Raw genomic sequence first — 17,800 nt, forward strand, 5'->3', positions numbered from 1 at the left:
TGTGTGTGTGTGTGTGTGTGTGTGTGTGTGTGTGTGTGTGTGTGTGTGTCATAAGGAGTGGTCACAGGCAAGCAGTCATAGGCTTCTGCAAACACTTGCTCTTGTGAACCCACTGTGACATGTAAATGCATTGTGATAACTCAGGCTAGTACAGGATATAGATAACTGGCGGTGGTGACAGCAATGCATCAATATCACTTTCCCTCTGCTGACACCAGAAGGTTACACAGTCCTCTGACCCTATCCAGCCATTGTAAAACACAACAAGTGTGACCGAGAGACTGAGATCTATGAAGGGTAGCTGGTATGGTGGTATCATTACCTCCTTCATGTTGCGTATTTTCTTGCTGGGCCAAGACATTAAACAGTAATGTTTGCTTCACACACAGGGCTAGGGGACGGGCCTTCACAGTCAAATTCTGGCCAATTCTGTCTATCCATTCCCAAGCAGCCCTGCCGCTGACACAACAGGCCTCATGCGCCGATCTAAAGGTCAACAGCCCCGTCATCTCTGAAGCAGCTCACTTTTACCACAATTCCAATATTAGGTTGAAAGAATTAGGGGTAAAAAAAACAAACAACAGTTACAACACTTTCACCCATTCACACACACATTCATACAATAATAGCAGAAGCTGCCATGCAAGGTGCCGACCTGCTCATCAGGAGCAGTTTAAGGTTCAGTATCTTGCTCAAGGATACTTCGAAGTGCAGCTGGAACCAGGGAATCAAACCAGTGACTTTATAATTACTGGACAACCCACTCTACCTCCTGGGCTACAGCCAGAAGCTTTAAAGGTCACCTGTTCCCATTAAGTGTATTTTGTTGTCACTCGTCATGTTTGTCATTGTTAATGTCATGTAATTGGTTTTTAAAGTATTTCGTTCAAAGTTTTTGTGGTTGCGTTTCTGCATTAAATAAACCAATTTTAGCATTAAACCTTTGGTGAAGGTGATCTGGAAGGATCTGCATAGCGCACACACACATGATGTGAGCAATGGATTAGACATCATTAACCATGCTTGTCCTTACCGAGTTCGTTCAGGCTTTGAGCAGCCTTGGTGATCTCCCTGCTGCCCCCCTGGAACTGCCCCTGGAGCCTCTTGCTCAGGTACAAGATACGAATGATCCTCCGCAGCAGGTCACAGGCCACCTGGAGCAGATGGAAGAGAAGAAAGAAGCAAGATGGTGAGGTACGTAAATCACCTTTAAGTAAAATATCCACAGATTAGGCATTGATACGCTGATGTATGTTCAAGCGAAACGGTAAAGCTAAAAGAGGAAGGCCATCTTTGTGGCAATACTGATTGGCCTCTTTGTATGGAGGACCAAACCTGACATAAGTATAAATAAATAAATAAATGCATAAATAAATGCATAAATAAATAAATGCTGAAATAAATAAATGCATAAATAAATGACTAAATAAATAAATGCTGAAATAAATGTATAAATAAATAAATAAAAGTATAAATAAAATAATAAATGCTTTTTATTTATTTCTACATTTTTGTTCACCTACATTTATTTATTTCTGTATTTCTGTTCACCTACATTTATTTATTTCTGTATTTCTGTTCACCTACATTTATTTATTTCTGTATTTCTGTGTCCATATGTAAATGAGGAGGTAGGAGGTCCTAACCTAGGTCAAGAACATGATTGGTTAAAGGAGTGTGCTCGATGAGGGTCTACTACTTCTGCCTTACTAGCTGCGCTGATTCCTGTACACTGTACAGGAATGTTGCTGGCTACCAGCAAGCCCGCTCAGCTAACTGTTAGCTGCAGTTGTTGACATTTGTTCATGAGCTCTGGTTTAGTTATGAATTTGACTGGCATTCATTTTAACTTGCGAGGGTCCCAGGTGTGCTGGTGGTGTGGTTTGAGAATCCCGTCTGGAGAGAGAGGGGTCCTCAGCCATGTCCGCTAAGCAGAAAAAACATTCTGCTCATCGCTCCAAGTCATGTATATGTGTGTTCTAGACGAGCGCTACAGAGCACAAATCGTCCAAAAGTGCATGTTGTCGGTCTCATATCTTTGTCGTGAATGTCTGTACTCTCAAATAACTCATGGGTGGAACAGGCTGAGGCATTTGTTCACGCCGAGCGGCTCGAGAGCAGCGTGGAGACCCCCGTTAGCTGTTAGCTGCTCGCTGTAGCGCAGCGTCCAGGTTACCATCGGGTATTTTCATTCCGCACTGCGTTCAAATGGTTACCTAAAGCCATTGGTCCTCCATATCTTTGAAGTAACAGCCACTTGGAAAGAGAACATGTCTCTTAAAAACAAACTAAGAATTACACTATAAATACATCATCAAATTAATTTGAGTCTGTCTGAACTACATGCAGGCCAGTCTAGTACCCATACACTGCTGTGGCACCTGCAGAATGCGACTTGGCATCGTCTTACTGGATAAGAAGGGACATCCTTTTTGTCTGGATGGCGACATATTGTTCCAAAAGCTGTATGAACACATGAAGTTAGCAATGCCATGGGCACCAACATACGCTCATACCATCATGCTGACTTTTAAAAATCAGTCCGGATGGTCCTTTTCCTCTTAAGGCCAGAGAAGATGATGTCCATGACTTCCAAAAACAACTAAAAATGTGGACATGCCCATTCACAGCACACTTTCTCTGTTTTAAGTCAGTCCATCTCAGATCTTAAATCAAGTCTTAAATTGCATTTGTACCTGCAGCAATGAACTGTGGTTACTGACAATGGTTTTCTGATGTACTCCCATATCATTTATAAAATCATGCAAGTATTTTGCAGTGAGGGGTCGAAAGTCACAAGGTCCATTCACACTGCCGTTTAGATGCGGGGATCCTGCGCCATTTCTCCGCCTCCTCTCTCCTCTTATATGAGGAAGAAATAACGCAGATATACGGGGAGAAGCGTCTGTCCTCCTGTCTGTCCTACCAACTCTTTGTCACATTTCTGCCCGAAAAACAGCGTCCGTCATCGGCAAAAAACTTTAACTCACCAAGTGTTTGTGTTGAAAAAAAAATCACTGCGATGGTCAGCCCTCCGTAACTTTCCAGGATGTTTGGTGGGTCAGGATCTCAATCACAACACATTAAAACAGCATCCATATGATTATAAACTGTCCACAGGTTTAGATTGACAGGAAGACACCAGGGAAACACCATGAAAACGCACACGTCATCATCATGATGTTTACCGTCACGCCTCTTTAAAAGCCGCAGCGCCGTCTTTCTGTGTGAATTACACAGCAGTTAGTCTTTAAGGAGGGGATGCTTCATTCTGTGTGACTGACCAACGGTGGAGAATTGGCGAACCACCACTTCGGCGATAATGCGGCTTCTCTGTGTGAAAGAGGCTACAGATACTGAAGAATTCCGCCTTGACCCTTGAAGAGTGTCAATTCGGGGCGCGGTTTAGCCCAGTGGGAAGAGCGGGTGTCCCATGTACAGAGGTTTTGTCCTCACTGCAACGGCCCTGGGTTCGAGTCCCGGCCTGGGGCCTTTTGCTGCGTGTCCTCCCCCTCTCTCTCAACCTGTTTCCTGTCATGTCTTCAGCTGTACTGTCAATAAAGCCAAAAACCCAAAAAATATATTTAAAAGAGTGTGAATACACCCCACCCTCGCTTGTGAATGACTAAGTCTATCGAGGATGCCCCTTTCAATCATGATACTATCACCTCTTACCATTGAACCGGTTTACCTGTTCTTAAACAGGTGTTTTTGGATTATAAAACAACTTTCACAGTATGCTGTTGCCCCTGTCCCAGCTGGTTTGAATTCAGGCATCATATTCAGAAGTGTATATTAACAAAAAACAAAGTTTACGAATTTGACCATAACATATCTTGTCTTTGTTCTATACTGAAGTGACTACATGTCCAGAAGGATTTGCAAATATTTGCATTTTCTGAACCAGTCGACTAATCCTCTTTCCCAATGTCATCCACAAGTCAATTTTCAAAAGATAAAACGGGTCCTGACTTATCGAACACTTTTTCTTTAGTAAAATACTTTTTGAATGATAGTACAGGATCTCCTGATTTCATTGCTAGCCAATAATAGAAGCAGCAAACAAATGCTGTCAAAATTTCATGTCATAGCGTTACAAATTGCACTTCTGTTATTATTACATGTGGTACTTTCAGCCTAGCAATCCACTTTCATCAGAAATACTTGCTTTTGAAGGGTTAGGGTTAGCTAGGAGAAGAAAACTAAATGACATTTTATGGCTGCTATGTTGACTCATATGGTGTCCACCGAGCTACGCAGACTATTCAATATTCAGACACAACAGGAAAAGGGGACAAGTAAAAAAGTATATCTTTAAAATAATTCAAACTCCATACAGAGTCTCATTCATTTGAACTGGATTTTTTACTTTTTATTTAAAGTGGCGGTCTCATTGTGCAGATATCTCCAGGACGCATGTTCATGTAATGATCTGAGATGGTCGAATGCATTTCAGTGTAATGAGAGGATGAAATTGTGTTGCTGATCACAAACAGAGGCCTTGGATTCCCCAGTGACTGATCATCTGTGTATGAGTCACATCCAACCCATACTGAAGGCTCAGGCCAGGCCAAGACTGAGAAGGATCCCTGTCTCTCTCTCTCTCACCCACAGAAAATCTGAGCGACATGGAGCCATTAGCCCAGGCAAGAGACTTCAGAATCACACTGACCTTTTAACAGTCGCTGTTTCATCAATATTTATTTCATGATTTCCCTCGGCTGAACAAACAGGAGACTTACTGAGCTGCATGCACACCAGCTTGGGGCTCTGCACACAAATCTGTTGCCTACATATAGGCAAATGCTCCCTCCCACACAGTGTCGATTTCACTGTGGGCTTTGGAACACTTCAAATCAAATCGAAAATTACATTTTGCCATGTAAAGAACCGTCTTTCTGTTTCTTCTGCGATCTCAAAAGCAGACAGTGAGTGATTCACAAACAGTCACATAACGTTTACATGAAAGCATCATCGAGTGTGTGGTAGATTACTACCTGCAGCCTAGCAAGCTGGGTGATCCTGGCCACAATCTTGTTGTACGGGTCAACAATCTTGGTCCTGATCCTGGAAAGACATGCATGTAATAACTGTTAACAGCACAAAGAATGAGAATAGATGAGAAGAGATGCCAGGTATCACAGTTAACAGCTGAGGAAGGTACCTTATATGGGTTTTTCGCTGGAGAACATGAAATGTTTGTCACGTGCAGTAAACAGGAGTGCATGATAGATTTGTTTTGCTTGTTGAAGCTGAGGCTGCAAGATGACACCACAATTCCCACAATGTGGGGTTTACAGAACACACTATCTGGACCTTTTATTAGTGTCTCTTAGCCATGGGATGATGGGATAATTCATGTCAATATTACCCTGTCAAACAAGGCGCTGTTAAGCGATGGAGAGATAAGATGTGCCTGGCTGTATCTCATTCTAAGGGTGCACTTTTGCCAAGTGCTTGAGGACATACAGTGGTGTGAAAAAGTATTTGCCCCCTTACAAATTTCTTTTGTTTTTGCTTTTCTGTCACACTTAAATATTTCAGATCATCAAACTATTTTTTATATCAGACAAAGATAACCAGAGAAAATACAAAAAGCATTTTTTAAATGATGATTTCATTTATTAAGGGATCAAAGTTATCCAAACCAACCTGGCCCTATGTGAAAAAGTCATTCCACCCAAACCCTAGTGACTAGTTGTGCCACCCTAATCGTAAATGCTTGACTGCAGTTTGTGATAACTGGCGATGAGTCTTTCACATTGCTGTGGAGGAATTATGGCCCACTCAAAGAATTGTTTGAATTCAGCCACACTGGAGGCTTTTTGAGCATCAAGGCCTGTTTAAGGTCAGGCCACAGCATCTCAATCTAATTTAAGTCTGGAATTTGACTATGCCACTCCAAAACCTTCATTTTGTTTTTGTTTTTTTTTAGCCATTATGACGTGGACTTGCTGTTGTGCTTCAGATCATCTGTAAGGACATCTGTAAGGGGGCAAACACCTTTTAACAGCAGTGTATGACAGAGAGATTTAGTCTAATATTAGTCACCTCACGAGAGTTTGGGGAAACAACATTGCCTCCTTCTTTTCTCCCTGTATTGGTTAGCCTGCTGTTTAGAAAAGTCTTATTTTTCTTTCTTCCATTTAATTTAATGCCATTTAATAAATGACATTTAATATGCCATACTGCCTACAGATACCATCTGGCAATATGAATGTCAGTATTTACTAGACTGGCTTATATGTTTTCCTGCAAGAATACATTCTCAAATCTATTTGAGAATGTATTTTACAATAAAGACAGTATGAGTACTGACATGTGTCTGATCAATGCTGAAGAACATAAGGCCTACCTGTTTAATTGGCTGAGAGAGAGTAGGCCTTATTATTTTATGTTTATTTTTATAAAGCTGAACATGTATGGGCCAAACAATGATGACCCTGATTTTTCAAGAAAGGTTCTAAATTTAATAACGGATACCGGATATTTCCACTACTAACTTTGTCATTGTAGGTGTTTAAATTTAGTACTGTATACTTATTTGGATAGGTCCTCTCGATCAAGTTTGTACTCTTCCAAAGCTTGCAACCTTCTAAAGGCATATATCTAAAATATTAATCTATTTGATGTATGGCGCGTCTAGTGGGTCAAGCAGAGAGTATTCCTCTCACTCTAAAATACATGTCTACACCAGGATTGATTAACTTTTAATCAAAGGCATACTATTGCCATTCTCCTGTAATGCAAAATATATAGTCATAGTCCTGTTTCTTTCTCAGTGAAGCCTTGTGAAAATGCTTCAACTCAGAGAAATTGGAGATTTAACCCTCAACCTAAGTTTTGTGACTATCTAGAGTCTCAAATTAAGTTGTTTTTTGAAACCAATGATAAAAATTACACCCCTCCCACGCTGTTGTGGGAAGCCTCAAGTCTTATCTAAGAGGATGCATTATTTCCTCCCAATCCTCTGAAAAAAAGCGCAATAAAGCTAAACAACTAGAACTTGACGAAGAAATCTGTCAGCTTGGTATGGAAAATGCCCAGCAACCTTCTTTAGAGAAAAACACTAACATTTCTGCACTCAAACACAAACTTATTGAAATATTATCAGACAAAATTAGTAGGGCCTTTATGTTTACAAAACAGAAATACTTTGAATTTGGAGACAAACCGCATAAATTACTAGCAAGGCAATTACAAAAAAATGTATTTCATTTAAAAGACATTTAAATGCAATTTTAAATGTCTTTTAAATGAAATTTTTATGTCTTGTAATGTCGTTTGTATGCGCCTGTAAAGCACTTTGAGTTGCCTTGTGTCTGAACTGTGCTATACACACAAACTTGCCTTGCCTAAATTATTAACCAGCAACCCCTGTTCATGGGGTTACCAACTGGACTCTTTCTACTCAATTTCAACTTGACAGGGGCACAAGGCAGGGATGCCCTCTCAGCCCGCTATATATTCACTTTAGCCATAGAGCCGCTTGCCGAAACTATTAGGTTACACTGACCAGACTGTGTCTAATCACTATTTTAGTAGGAGGACATTCTGAGACGTCCTCTTGATGTCATCAAGGTAGTTTTGGAGTAATACAATCTTTTGTTTTTAAAGGGCACAGCTTCTGTTAATTGGTGCTTCATCTGCAGAAAAAAGAAAACTGATCTTCTGTCCACAGAAAGCATGTCAGTGAAAAAGCAAAGGACTGGACCTCCAGACAGAGCCACCAACACCTGATAACAATAAGTCATTGATGACCAATGAAAAATCAAAAGATATTGGTTTTATTCGTAATTACTTCAGTGCCACAGTGAGTGATTCTCTCTCTCTGTCTTGTTTGCTTGCTAGGGGCTGTGTTCTTTGATTTTGTGCCTGACAAGCATGAGAGTGAAAAGCTATTTATAACGTTTAATAAACACCAACGGGAAACAGTGTTTATCAACTGCAGCGCAGAAAAAACAACAGCCAGGGTTCAGTTACAACTAAATTAGCTTGTTTTGTGTATGTGTACTATGTGAGTGTATGACAGAAAGGGAGAAAGAGAGAGGCCATGTCAGAGTTTCAATGTCTTCCTGACAGAATAGCCTATCGCTTGAATAATGTCGATCTTCTTTTATTCATTTTTTCACGTGTGGTTAAACAAAATGCTGCCAGTTGAAACAAGAAAATGGCTGTCACAAGAAAATGGAGTGGCTGATTTTGGTTTTGGAATCCATCAGCCACAGTGGCAGGTGGTGCTGATATTGTTACAGATTTCCTTCATGATGAAGCCATTCAAACTGCGCTCTTAATGTTGAATCACTTTTGCTTACTCCACTGTGTGCATTGTGATTCTTCAATTTAATATAATCTGTTTGTCTTTACATCTTATGTTGTTCAATAATTGTGCCAACATTGAGTTGTCTTAACATTAAGACAAATTAAAAACCTGTGACTCGTTTACAGTAATACTTAAATAAACACTTCAGAGGCCTCGGTTTCTTTTCTGTCAAGAAATCCCAAAGAAGTCACTGGTTAAATACTGCTTATAAACACAAACATGTCAACAAGGATTGCTGCTGATATAGTCACATGTACAGGGTTCGTACACATTTTTCAAGGTCAAATTCAAGCACTTTTCAAGCACTTTTAAGGGTCATTTTTAAGATTTTCCAGCACCTTACTGCTGGGGTAAAATACGTATCTAAAGGAATACATATACTTGTGATTTTTTTCTTCACTTTTTATCACAATTATGTACATTGTATTATGCTGTAAACATCTAAAATTATATTCTATGATAGCAAAAACTTCAGAAATTAATTATCCAGTCTGATCCCAATTGTGTAAAAGACACAGAGTTATAATGTCAAGCACTTTCAAGCACTTAAACTAAAATCCAAGCACTTTTCAGACCTTGAAAACACAACATTGAAATTCAAGCACTTTCAAGGATTTCAAGCACCCGTACGAACCCTGCATGTATTCAGTTATGCTGAGAAAAATGTTTCTTAAAATGTTAGAAACAAAGTTTTCATAGACTTAATGAACTTGAATTCACCGTTTCATAACAGTGGTTGTAAAGGTTAATGTGAAACAGCAGGCACTAAGGCCAATGAGGATACATGTTGATGATTTATACATCTAACATAAAGCAACAGCAAAACATATTTACCTGTCAACAGCTGCCTGCAGAGCACTGATCCTCGCCTGCATCATCTGAAGGACCCCTGAAAACAACAACATCTTTTCCTTACACTACATTTTGACTTTGATTTGAGGACCTACTTCAATAGCAGACTTCATGTGAGGGATGTTGGCTCTCTCTGGTGGTAAATTCCAATAAGTACAGCCATTGTAGAGGTAGAGTTTGAATAACAGTTCACTGTTCCTGCTTGACAATACTTGAGATTTTAGATTTCTGTTTCTACAGTTGGTTTCTCAACATCATTATACTGGTGATGTGAATGTTCTCATAAATTCGAACCTCTAAGACAATTAGAAAAAACTGTCACTGACAATGTGGGCGAATCTTCCATTAAAAAGGCTATAAAAACACTATATTGTAATCTGTTCATCCGTTTTTGTGATCATTATATAACCATAAATAACTCATAAAATAACTGAATAGCTCTAAGTGTAATACAGTAATAGGTTTATTTCCATAATCCAATAACTGAAGCCACTGGCTGCTTGGAAAGTAGTTAAAAAAAAGCGTTTTCAATACGGTCACTGCTCAAACTTTCCTAATTGTGCTCAAATTATTTTACTTCAGCTACTTATCACGACAAACTTACTGCTACAATTGATTTGGGAAGCACAATGAAATGAACTGAAACCAATGGCAGTAAGGAAGCATATGGTAGCTTGTGTAAATGTGTCTCTTACCTTCTAGAGACTCTATCCCAGTCGCTTGAGACAGTAGGTCTTCATGTCTGGCCACAACCTAGAAGGAAGAAGTATAAATATATACATGGATGAGGCACCTGTTACAGTGAATAATGTGTTCCCTGCAGGACCTGGTTTAAAGAAAGTGCTGCCTGAAAGGCAGGTATATGTGGATGGAGCGAATGACTGAATGGTGGCACATGTGCACACGGACAAGAGGCAGTCATTTTATGTGATAAAGAGGCAATAAGCTGACAATATACAAGTTCGCTTTTTGTACATTGGTTCATCTCACTTCATGTCAGATTCTATGAAACTGACACCATGATGCAGTGAACAAATACATCATTCCAAGACTTTGCCTTCTTAGGGGTATTCTATGTACTACAGTTAGACAGATATTTGGATTCATCATGAGATCACTGACTTGCAGCGTATGGTTTATTTAAGCAATATTACCCGAGAGGGTGTGCTTTAACATTTGAGCACGACAGTGATGCGGTCACTGAAGTGCTCAAATGACGTTAAAGCACACCCTCGAGGGTAATATTGCGATTAGGGGTGCACCGATCCGATATTAAGATCGGATATCGGCCCCGATATTGACAAAACGGCTGGATCGGGGATCGGTAAAATGAACAGATCCACGGGCCATCCAGTTTTTTTTTGTTTTTTTTCTCCGTCGCAGCACATCCTACGTCATTCGTCAGCGTTAAGCCTGGTTTATGCTTCTGCGTCGCGGCGACGGCGTAGCTACGTCGTCGACCCTACGCCGTCATTGAGCATTCAAAGTTCTGCATCGAGGGAACGCGTTGCTCTGCAATTCACCGCCAAGCCGCTAGGGGGGTGTGGCTGTGTTTTTGTTTGGTTTCGGGGGGTTCATATCGGATTCCTTGGTTTTCTTCCGGTCAGACAGCAAACAATGGCAACTTAGATGGAGCGGGTGTTTTTGGAGATGGAGCTCGTGGATATTGAACAACAAATGCTGTTATTACAAATGGCGGAGTTGTTAGACTGTTGACCGGAAAAGCAAATGCCGGAAATGACGTTCTGTCCTTCAAGTCCTTGCCATTCGCGTCTCGACGCGTCGACGTGACGCGTAGTCAGGATTTTTTGGAGGCGCACGTCAGGCTACGGCGTAGGGTCCGCATAAGGGTCTGCGTCGACGACGTAGCTACGCCGTCGCCGCAGAAGCATTTGTTTCTCCATCACCCTGATCATTTTGCGGGACACTCTCTGGTGGCGTGCCAGTTTGCTGATAACTAATTCCCGCATGTTTATCTCAGGCACCTCGCTAGCTCTTCCTCCCTCCAGCAGGCAGCCTGGCCCTGTTGCTGTCCTCCTCGGACAGCTCTGTTTTATTTTATCGCCGATCTCTCACTCTCTTGGGGTCGACAGAGAAACGTCTAGCGGCTGCTTCTCCTGACTTTTCCTCTGCATATTTTACGGCAGAAAGTTTGAATTTCAAGCCGTACTTTTTTTTTTTTTTGCTCCAGCTCTGACAGTTACTATGTTGCCATGGAGATGGATACACTATTGCCACAGACTTGGCGGAGTAATATTTTGAGTAATGAGTCAGGCGTGCTGTCATGCTGATTTGAGCACGGTCAAAATGTCTTGTTGACCAATCAGATTGCTTGGTCGGAACTACTTGCTGTATAATATTACAGAATCGCTGAATCATATATTTTATTTTTGTATTCTATTTTTATTTTAAAACTACTTGAGCATTTAATTGCATTAAGTACTTTATTGTTTCTATATCTGCCCTATGTTTTTCTACCTATCAATTATTATCATGGGTAACATGTTGTAAACCCTATCATCTGTGAGTTACTCTGTGATTCACAAAACTATTAGCTGTGGAATTACACAAAAATCACAATATGGCCAAGAGCAACATTCAAATGTTGTTGTTTTTTTTTGTTTTTTTTACAAACAGCTTTATGATGAAGTACTGGAGTGCTGCAGAGATGTCCTGACCACCATTCCTGCTCTCCAGATGAAAGGAACATATTTGTTTGGTAAGGACTCCAACACATGTCACGTCAAGACTTTTGATAGATTCTTCCATTAAAATGAAAATTGTTAAGCAAAAAGGACCACTCTCACTAATCTAAATTCTATCGCAATTGAAATATCTGTAATTTTTTCCTTACACAACATGATTTTATTTACCAGATCATGCAGTCCTTATCCTTTGCTTTGTCTACAAAAAGTCAGAATATAGTGAAAATCAAATTTTCCAAAGCCAAATCTGATGTCTTCAAAAGTCTTCTCTCCTTCTCCTGACCAACAGTCTAAACCTTGAAAATATGCAGTTTAATATCACAAAAGACAGAGGAAACTAGAAAATATTCCCAATTGAGAAGCAGAACCCAGAAACTTTTGACATTTTTCCCCCAAAAGTATTTTTTTTTTTTTAAGTGATTGATTAAAAATGTAGTTGTCTAATAGTTTTCTGTCAATCTACATATTGGTGAATCAACTAAGTGTCTGAGTTCGACAACCAAATCAGACTACCTGTACCAGTAGATGACAAAATGATTGTGCACTGTGAGATGAAGATCTGAGTAATCAAAAGGCATTTCAAAATCTTTACAGAAGTCGTCCCCTTAGCCTCTACAGTGGCTAGATAGATAGACAGACAGATTTTTATTGATCCCAAGCTGGGAAACTGCAGTTGCCGCTGTGCTGAGGTGTGTGTTGTCTGTACCTGGCTGTGCAGCTCCTTGTCCAGCTGACTGATGCCCTGTGCCAGCTTGGCCAGTTGCTCAGCAATGACAGCATGATGGATAGCCTGAGCAGTGTATGTCTTCACATCAAAGTCCTCTGCCAGGAAATCAGCATAGCACTCTGCAACACAGCAGTACATCCTCAGACTCTTCAGTATATATTCACACTTCAACACTATTCCTAAATATCAGGCTTGAATTGCACCCAGGGGCGCAACTGCAAGAAAGAAGGAGCTCTGCTGGCCGTCACTTTACCAAGTCAAGTCAATCAATGGGCCATCCAGGAGTCAAAGTTGGTACAGTCGAAATGTTAGCTAGCAGGCTAACAGAAAGTAGAAACTAGTAGTTAACTTGGTCTGGGGCATTGCTATCCAAATAAACATGGTCTTTCCCATTTCTACCGTAACATTTTACCTCTCATTTTATAGGACACCAGAGAGTGATTTGGAGGGGAGTAAGCTAACGCTAGCTTGGACAATAGTTTTTCTGTAACGCGATGAAAGCTGTCTCTGACCGAGCTAACTCTCAAGCTACGACGTTATGAAATTAAGATGCGAAGAAATGTACTCTAAATGACTAAAGTATACTGGTGTAAATTACTGTGCTATGTGGGGTGTGATTAATGTATCTTATTGTATTTTCCATATCTGTAGAGTGGACCTGGTGGTTATGTGATAGGCCTACTGAAAATTGTATATTTGCACCATGCTGTAAATGTAAAAACGTAAGTAGCGATAGTGCTTCAGCACATAAGTTAATTCCTCTGTGTTGGAAATATGTTAAATTACATGGTCCCTATCAAATGAAATGTAACGAGTAAACAATGAAAAGAAAGCTATGCACAAGAAGAACAGTCAAAAGTTGAATTTGAGAAGTTCTAATTCAATAATGTGTAAACTTTTTCAATTGATGTTAATAACATGTTATGTGTTAATATCACTTTATTATCTTTCCTCAGGATGACGTGCAGCTTCCAAATGCCAACAACGGTAACTGTAAATTCAGTATTCCACTGGATTGATTATAACTGCATATGCATTGCACTCAAAATAATATATAAAATATACATTGTGACATGTCATGCCATGTTTCTTTTTTTGGTTATATCAGTTCAGTCGGCATCCACCTGCAGTAGGGGCAGTCAGCATCCACCTCCACCTCACGTGAGACAGCAACATATTTTCAAAGTGAAGACACATCACCCCCAACAAGAAGTATGACCACCACTTTGCTAGTATCAGATGACCCTGCACAATGGCAAGATATGTTGAGTCATCCAGAAAAGTGCATAATTGCAACAAGAGGACCAATACAAATTAAGGATATGATTTTCCCATAAATACTGACAAAACTTCACGTAGATTCACAAAAGTGGCACTGTTTGAAATAAAAAAGTTTACATTACACAATGTTTGTTATTGTTATATTATTTATGACGGCTTGTTCAATGGACCCCTGTGAATTTTTGCCAAGGGCCCCATCAGACTCTAAAATCGCCCCTGACTGCAGCTGAAACAGAACCAGAGTTCCTTTTCTAGCTGTTCAATCATGTCAACAGACCAGATCAGAGCCATGAAGATCTGCACACTGCCTACGTCGTCATCCTCTTAGCTCCATCGCGTCAGTTTCTTAGTTATTCGCTGTCACCGGTGTAATTTACATTTACTACCAATGATTTCTCACCAGTGCAAGAGAGCAGTACGACCTGTATTTCCAGGTAGGTTTCACTTATACGGAACAACGAACACGTCACAATAACAAAGATAACCAAGAGTAATCGCTAATTAGTTCGGGAAAAGCTTGTGCAGTAGCCGAGAGACGAATACGGAAATGTAGCAAAGTCACTGATGTAATTCTTCTACTATCTAAGTACACGTTAGAACACGGTTTGCATCACCACCAGCGTCCAAACACTTGCATTTACCGTCTTTCAGAAGTGAATTCGTGGAAGCTTCTCTGCCGTCCTCCATGTTGACACTTCCGCATGTGACGTATAAACTGAGAGACGAGAGCTAGACGTCGCATGCATAGGTCTATGGTCGCATGAGCTTTGAGGCTGAGCTCCACCCATTCACAAACACACCGAATGCAACGCGACCGCTTGATCCTGGACCATAGACAGAATGAATGGAAGGAGTTCCCTCCCACGGAGGACAGAAGCCCTCCGTCTTCCTCTAGCCCCCCACCTTCCTGCTCCCTGCTCCTCTCAGACTGCTCTGTCTCATCCGTCTGCAGCTACCGCTGTTGAACCGTTTTAAGCAGAGCCGGCCCAAGGCATAAGCGAACTAAGCAGCTGCTTAGGGCCCCGTGACCACTAGAGGGCCCCCAAGAGCAATTAACTTAAAAAAGAAAAAAAAATATATATTTTTTTCCATGAGTGAGCAATGATGATTCATATATTATCAAATGTACATATTAAAAAAACAAACAAACAAAACAAAACAATAAAACACCAAAGAGTGTAGTTTCCTCTGCTCCAAATGTCAGAGCTCCGCTAGTGACGTGTGCAGTGCCGCCAACCATGCAGTGCGCAGATCCAGGAGCTTGGAGGAGGTGAAAGATGTCGCAAAAAAGGACTTACCCTTCAGGGGCAGAAAAAGAAAAAGGTATGTCTTAGTAATGTAACATTTGTTGATATTTTGTTCCAAATACGTTAGCCTATAATAGCAAATTTGCTAGCTAACATTAGTTCAAAACATCTGACTAGGTTAGATGGCTTACTATTCAAGCTAACGTTGCTGTGTTTGTGTAATACTTTGAATAAGTTGATTTTCAGTGTATATACATTATTCTGGGTCGCTCTTTGGCATCAAAACAACGTTTTTGATAACAGTGTTTGATAGCAAATGTTTAATAACTAAAGTTAATTACAAACGCGGTGACATTTGCTAGCAATATGGTTTTGCATTAATTAATTAATTTAGTTAACTAAGTAGTTTGAGGTATGTTGTTTGCAGTTGTTTGTTGCAGAGCACAGTAAATTATGTGAGTAAATAAACATATTCCTTTTACATCATCTCCCTAATATGCTCATACGTCATATGAAACTTCCCTAGAAGCACTGTTAAAATATTTTGGAGGCACTGACTCAGCCCAGCGGCAATCCACCTCCTCAGGAGCAGCCAAGGCTGATGAATGAAGTGATCAAAAACTGTCACCATATATATTTAAGTTCTAGTCAAATTATCTCATTAAGATATACTAATATAAGATATAATCATATGACAAGGGATATGTTTTTTATCTCAGGTCCATCTCTAAAACAGCCTTTAATTGCTCAGTGCACTGCAGAACATTCTGAGATGAATATTTTTTTTTAATATAAGATATAATCATATGACAAGGGACATGATTTTACACAAATCCATATTATTTCAGAACTTCTCAAACAATTTTCAGTTGTTCTACAGTTTGTTTTCTTATTACACGCTATAGCTGTACTTTTTTATTTAGAAAATAAGCTGCATCATTTTCAAGTGTAATATGACTATAACATGGCTAGCTTGTTTTTCATCTTAGGTCCATCTCTATCCTCTGTGCCCACTGTCCCTTTTGTGTCTTCTGCAACCTCAGCTGTACCTGGTAAGTTAACAACAAAACAGCCTTTATAATTGCTCAGTGTACTGCAGAATATTCTGAGATGAATAATTTTGTCCAAAAATATTATTTTAATTTCCCTATAGGTCCTTCATCTTTGGTCATCGAGATTGATTTGTCGTCATCAGCATCCAGTTTGGAGCAGGGATCAGCAGCTCCGCCAGTTGACCCCACTGAGTGTCCCTCTTTCCTGTCAGACTCAGAAAGGACTGAACAGGTATTAAGAGGGCCACTGCCTATAGAGGACACATTCATATTCCCAAAAAGACACGATGGCCGAAGCCCCCCCCCCCCAATTTTACCGAAGACTTTGCACATTGTTACATAGTTTTCAGACCTAATTCATCTTAATATTTTATTTATAAACCATTTGTGTTACCTTGTACCTAGTATTTGTCTGATTTTTTAAAATGTATTGTATTTAATACTGTCTGTTTTCGTACATTTGGTGTTGCAGTTTATTTAAAAAAATAATAATAAAGCAGATTGTGTTTGCAGTAAATGATCAGTTTATTTTGTTACTTTTAATTGGCCTAGATGACATTTGCTATCCCACTTAGTACTATATCATTTTGAATATTAAGTGTTAATCAACCCCAGGCTGCTCTTGTAGCTGAATTTGCTACCATTTCAGATTAATAGCCATAGATGGGTAAGACATGTCGGGCTGCTCTTTAAGGTTTTATGTATTGACTACTAATGTGTTGCCAGTAGGGGGAGTTGCTGACTTTGCCAAATATTAATTGAAAGATTTTTCTGTAAATTTGCAAATCTGGTGTCTGCTTCTATGGCATTAATCGCTGTGGATTACAATCTAACTACAGCAAAAAGTTCTCACATTTAGTTTTACAAGTGTATTCGTAATGATAATAATGACAATAATCATTATTATTGGCAGTAATAGAGGGCCCCAAAATCAAATTTTGCTTAGGGCCCCATGGAGGCTTGGGCCGGCTCTGGTTTTAAGTGGATTTTCTTCCAAAGAAGAAACTTTTTTTATGATATAATATATATATATATACATATATATACATATATATATATATATATAATATTTTATAAATGATACTGAGATTTGGTAATGATTTATTTCAACCAGTTACTCTTTCTTAAAAAAAAAAATTGATCTTCCTGTTGCCTCTCAAAAATAGAGGAGGACCAACCTCCTCTGCCTCTATGGACGAGCCTCCTCTGATTTGTGATTAAAATATGACGATGAGGACCCAACGATTGGCCTTCCTTTCCTTCTCAAACTATGCTGAAATTGCATCTTTTAACAGCCAAATTTTCGAAATTTCCCCGGACCCCGTTAAAAAAAGACTATCTGCGGCAACATTTACAAACCAGTAATCAGATTAAAGTTACTTATCATTATTTTTGTCATTTTCCTTAGTAAAGATATATAGTTCTGCTTTCTTCTTGACTCGGGGAGTGATGTCACGTGTGCCACAAGTCGCGTTTTCAGCACGAGCACAACTCACGTGTAACACCACGCAGCGACACAAACACAAACAACAATGGAGGGAGGAGAGAGATGCGCGTTTTCTAGCTGGAAATACAGTCATAATTTTAAGTTCCTGTCAGCTAAAGATGAGAAT

The 17,800-nt window shown here is 39.8% G+C and overlaps 1 protein-coding gene across 1 annotated transcript in view; it reads right to left on the reverse strand.

The window, feature by feature from the left end:
• Positions 1-14,771, reverse strand: part of cog5 (component of oligomeric golgi complex 5) — a 65,117-nt gene extending 50,346 nt beyond the window's left edge. The window contains exons 1-6 of the mRNA XM_030439395.1: positions 14,530-14,771; positions 12,587-12,726; positions 9,871-9,928; positions 9,158-9,212; positions 4,998-5,067; positions 1,034-1,154 (exon numbers count right to left, since the gene is read on the reverse strand). Of these exons, the coding sequence (XP_030295255.1) occupies positions 1,034-1,154; positions 4,998-5,067; positions 9,158-9,212; positions 9,871-9,928; positions 12,587-12,726; positions 14,530-14,575 (490 nt within the window). The 5' untranslated portion in view covers positions 14,576-14,771. The remainder of the gene's footprint in view (positions 1-1,033; positions 1,155-4,997; positions 5,068-9,157; positions 9,213-9,870; positions 9,929-12,586; positions 12,727-14,529) is intronic.
• Positions 14,772-17,800: the final 3,029 nt, after the last annotated feature.

Source organism: Sparus aurata, chromosome 14, assembly GCF_900880675.1.
Source record: "Sparus aurata chromosome 14, fSpaAur1.1, whole genome shotgun sequence".
NCBI classification, from domain to species: domain Eukaryota; kingdom Metazoa; phylum Chordata; class Actinopteri; order Spariformes; family Sparidae; genus Sparus; species Sparus aurata.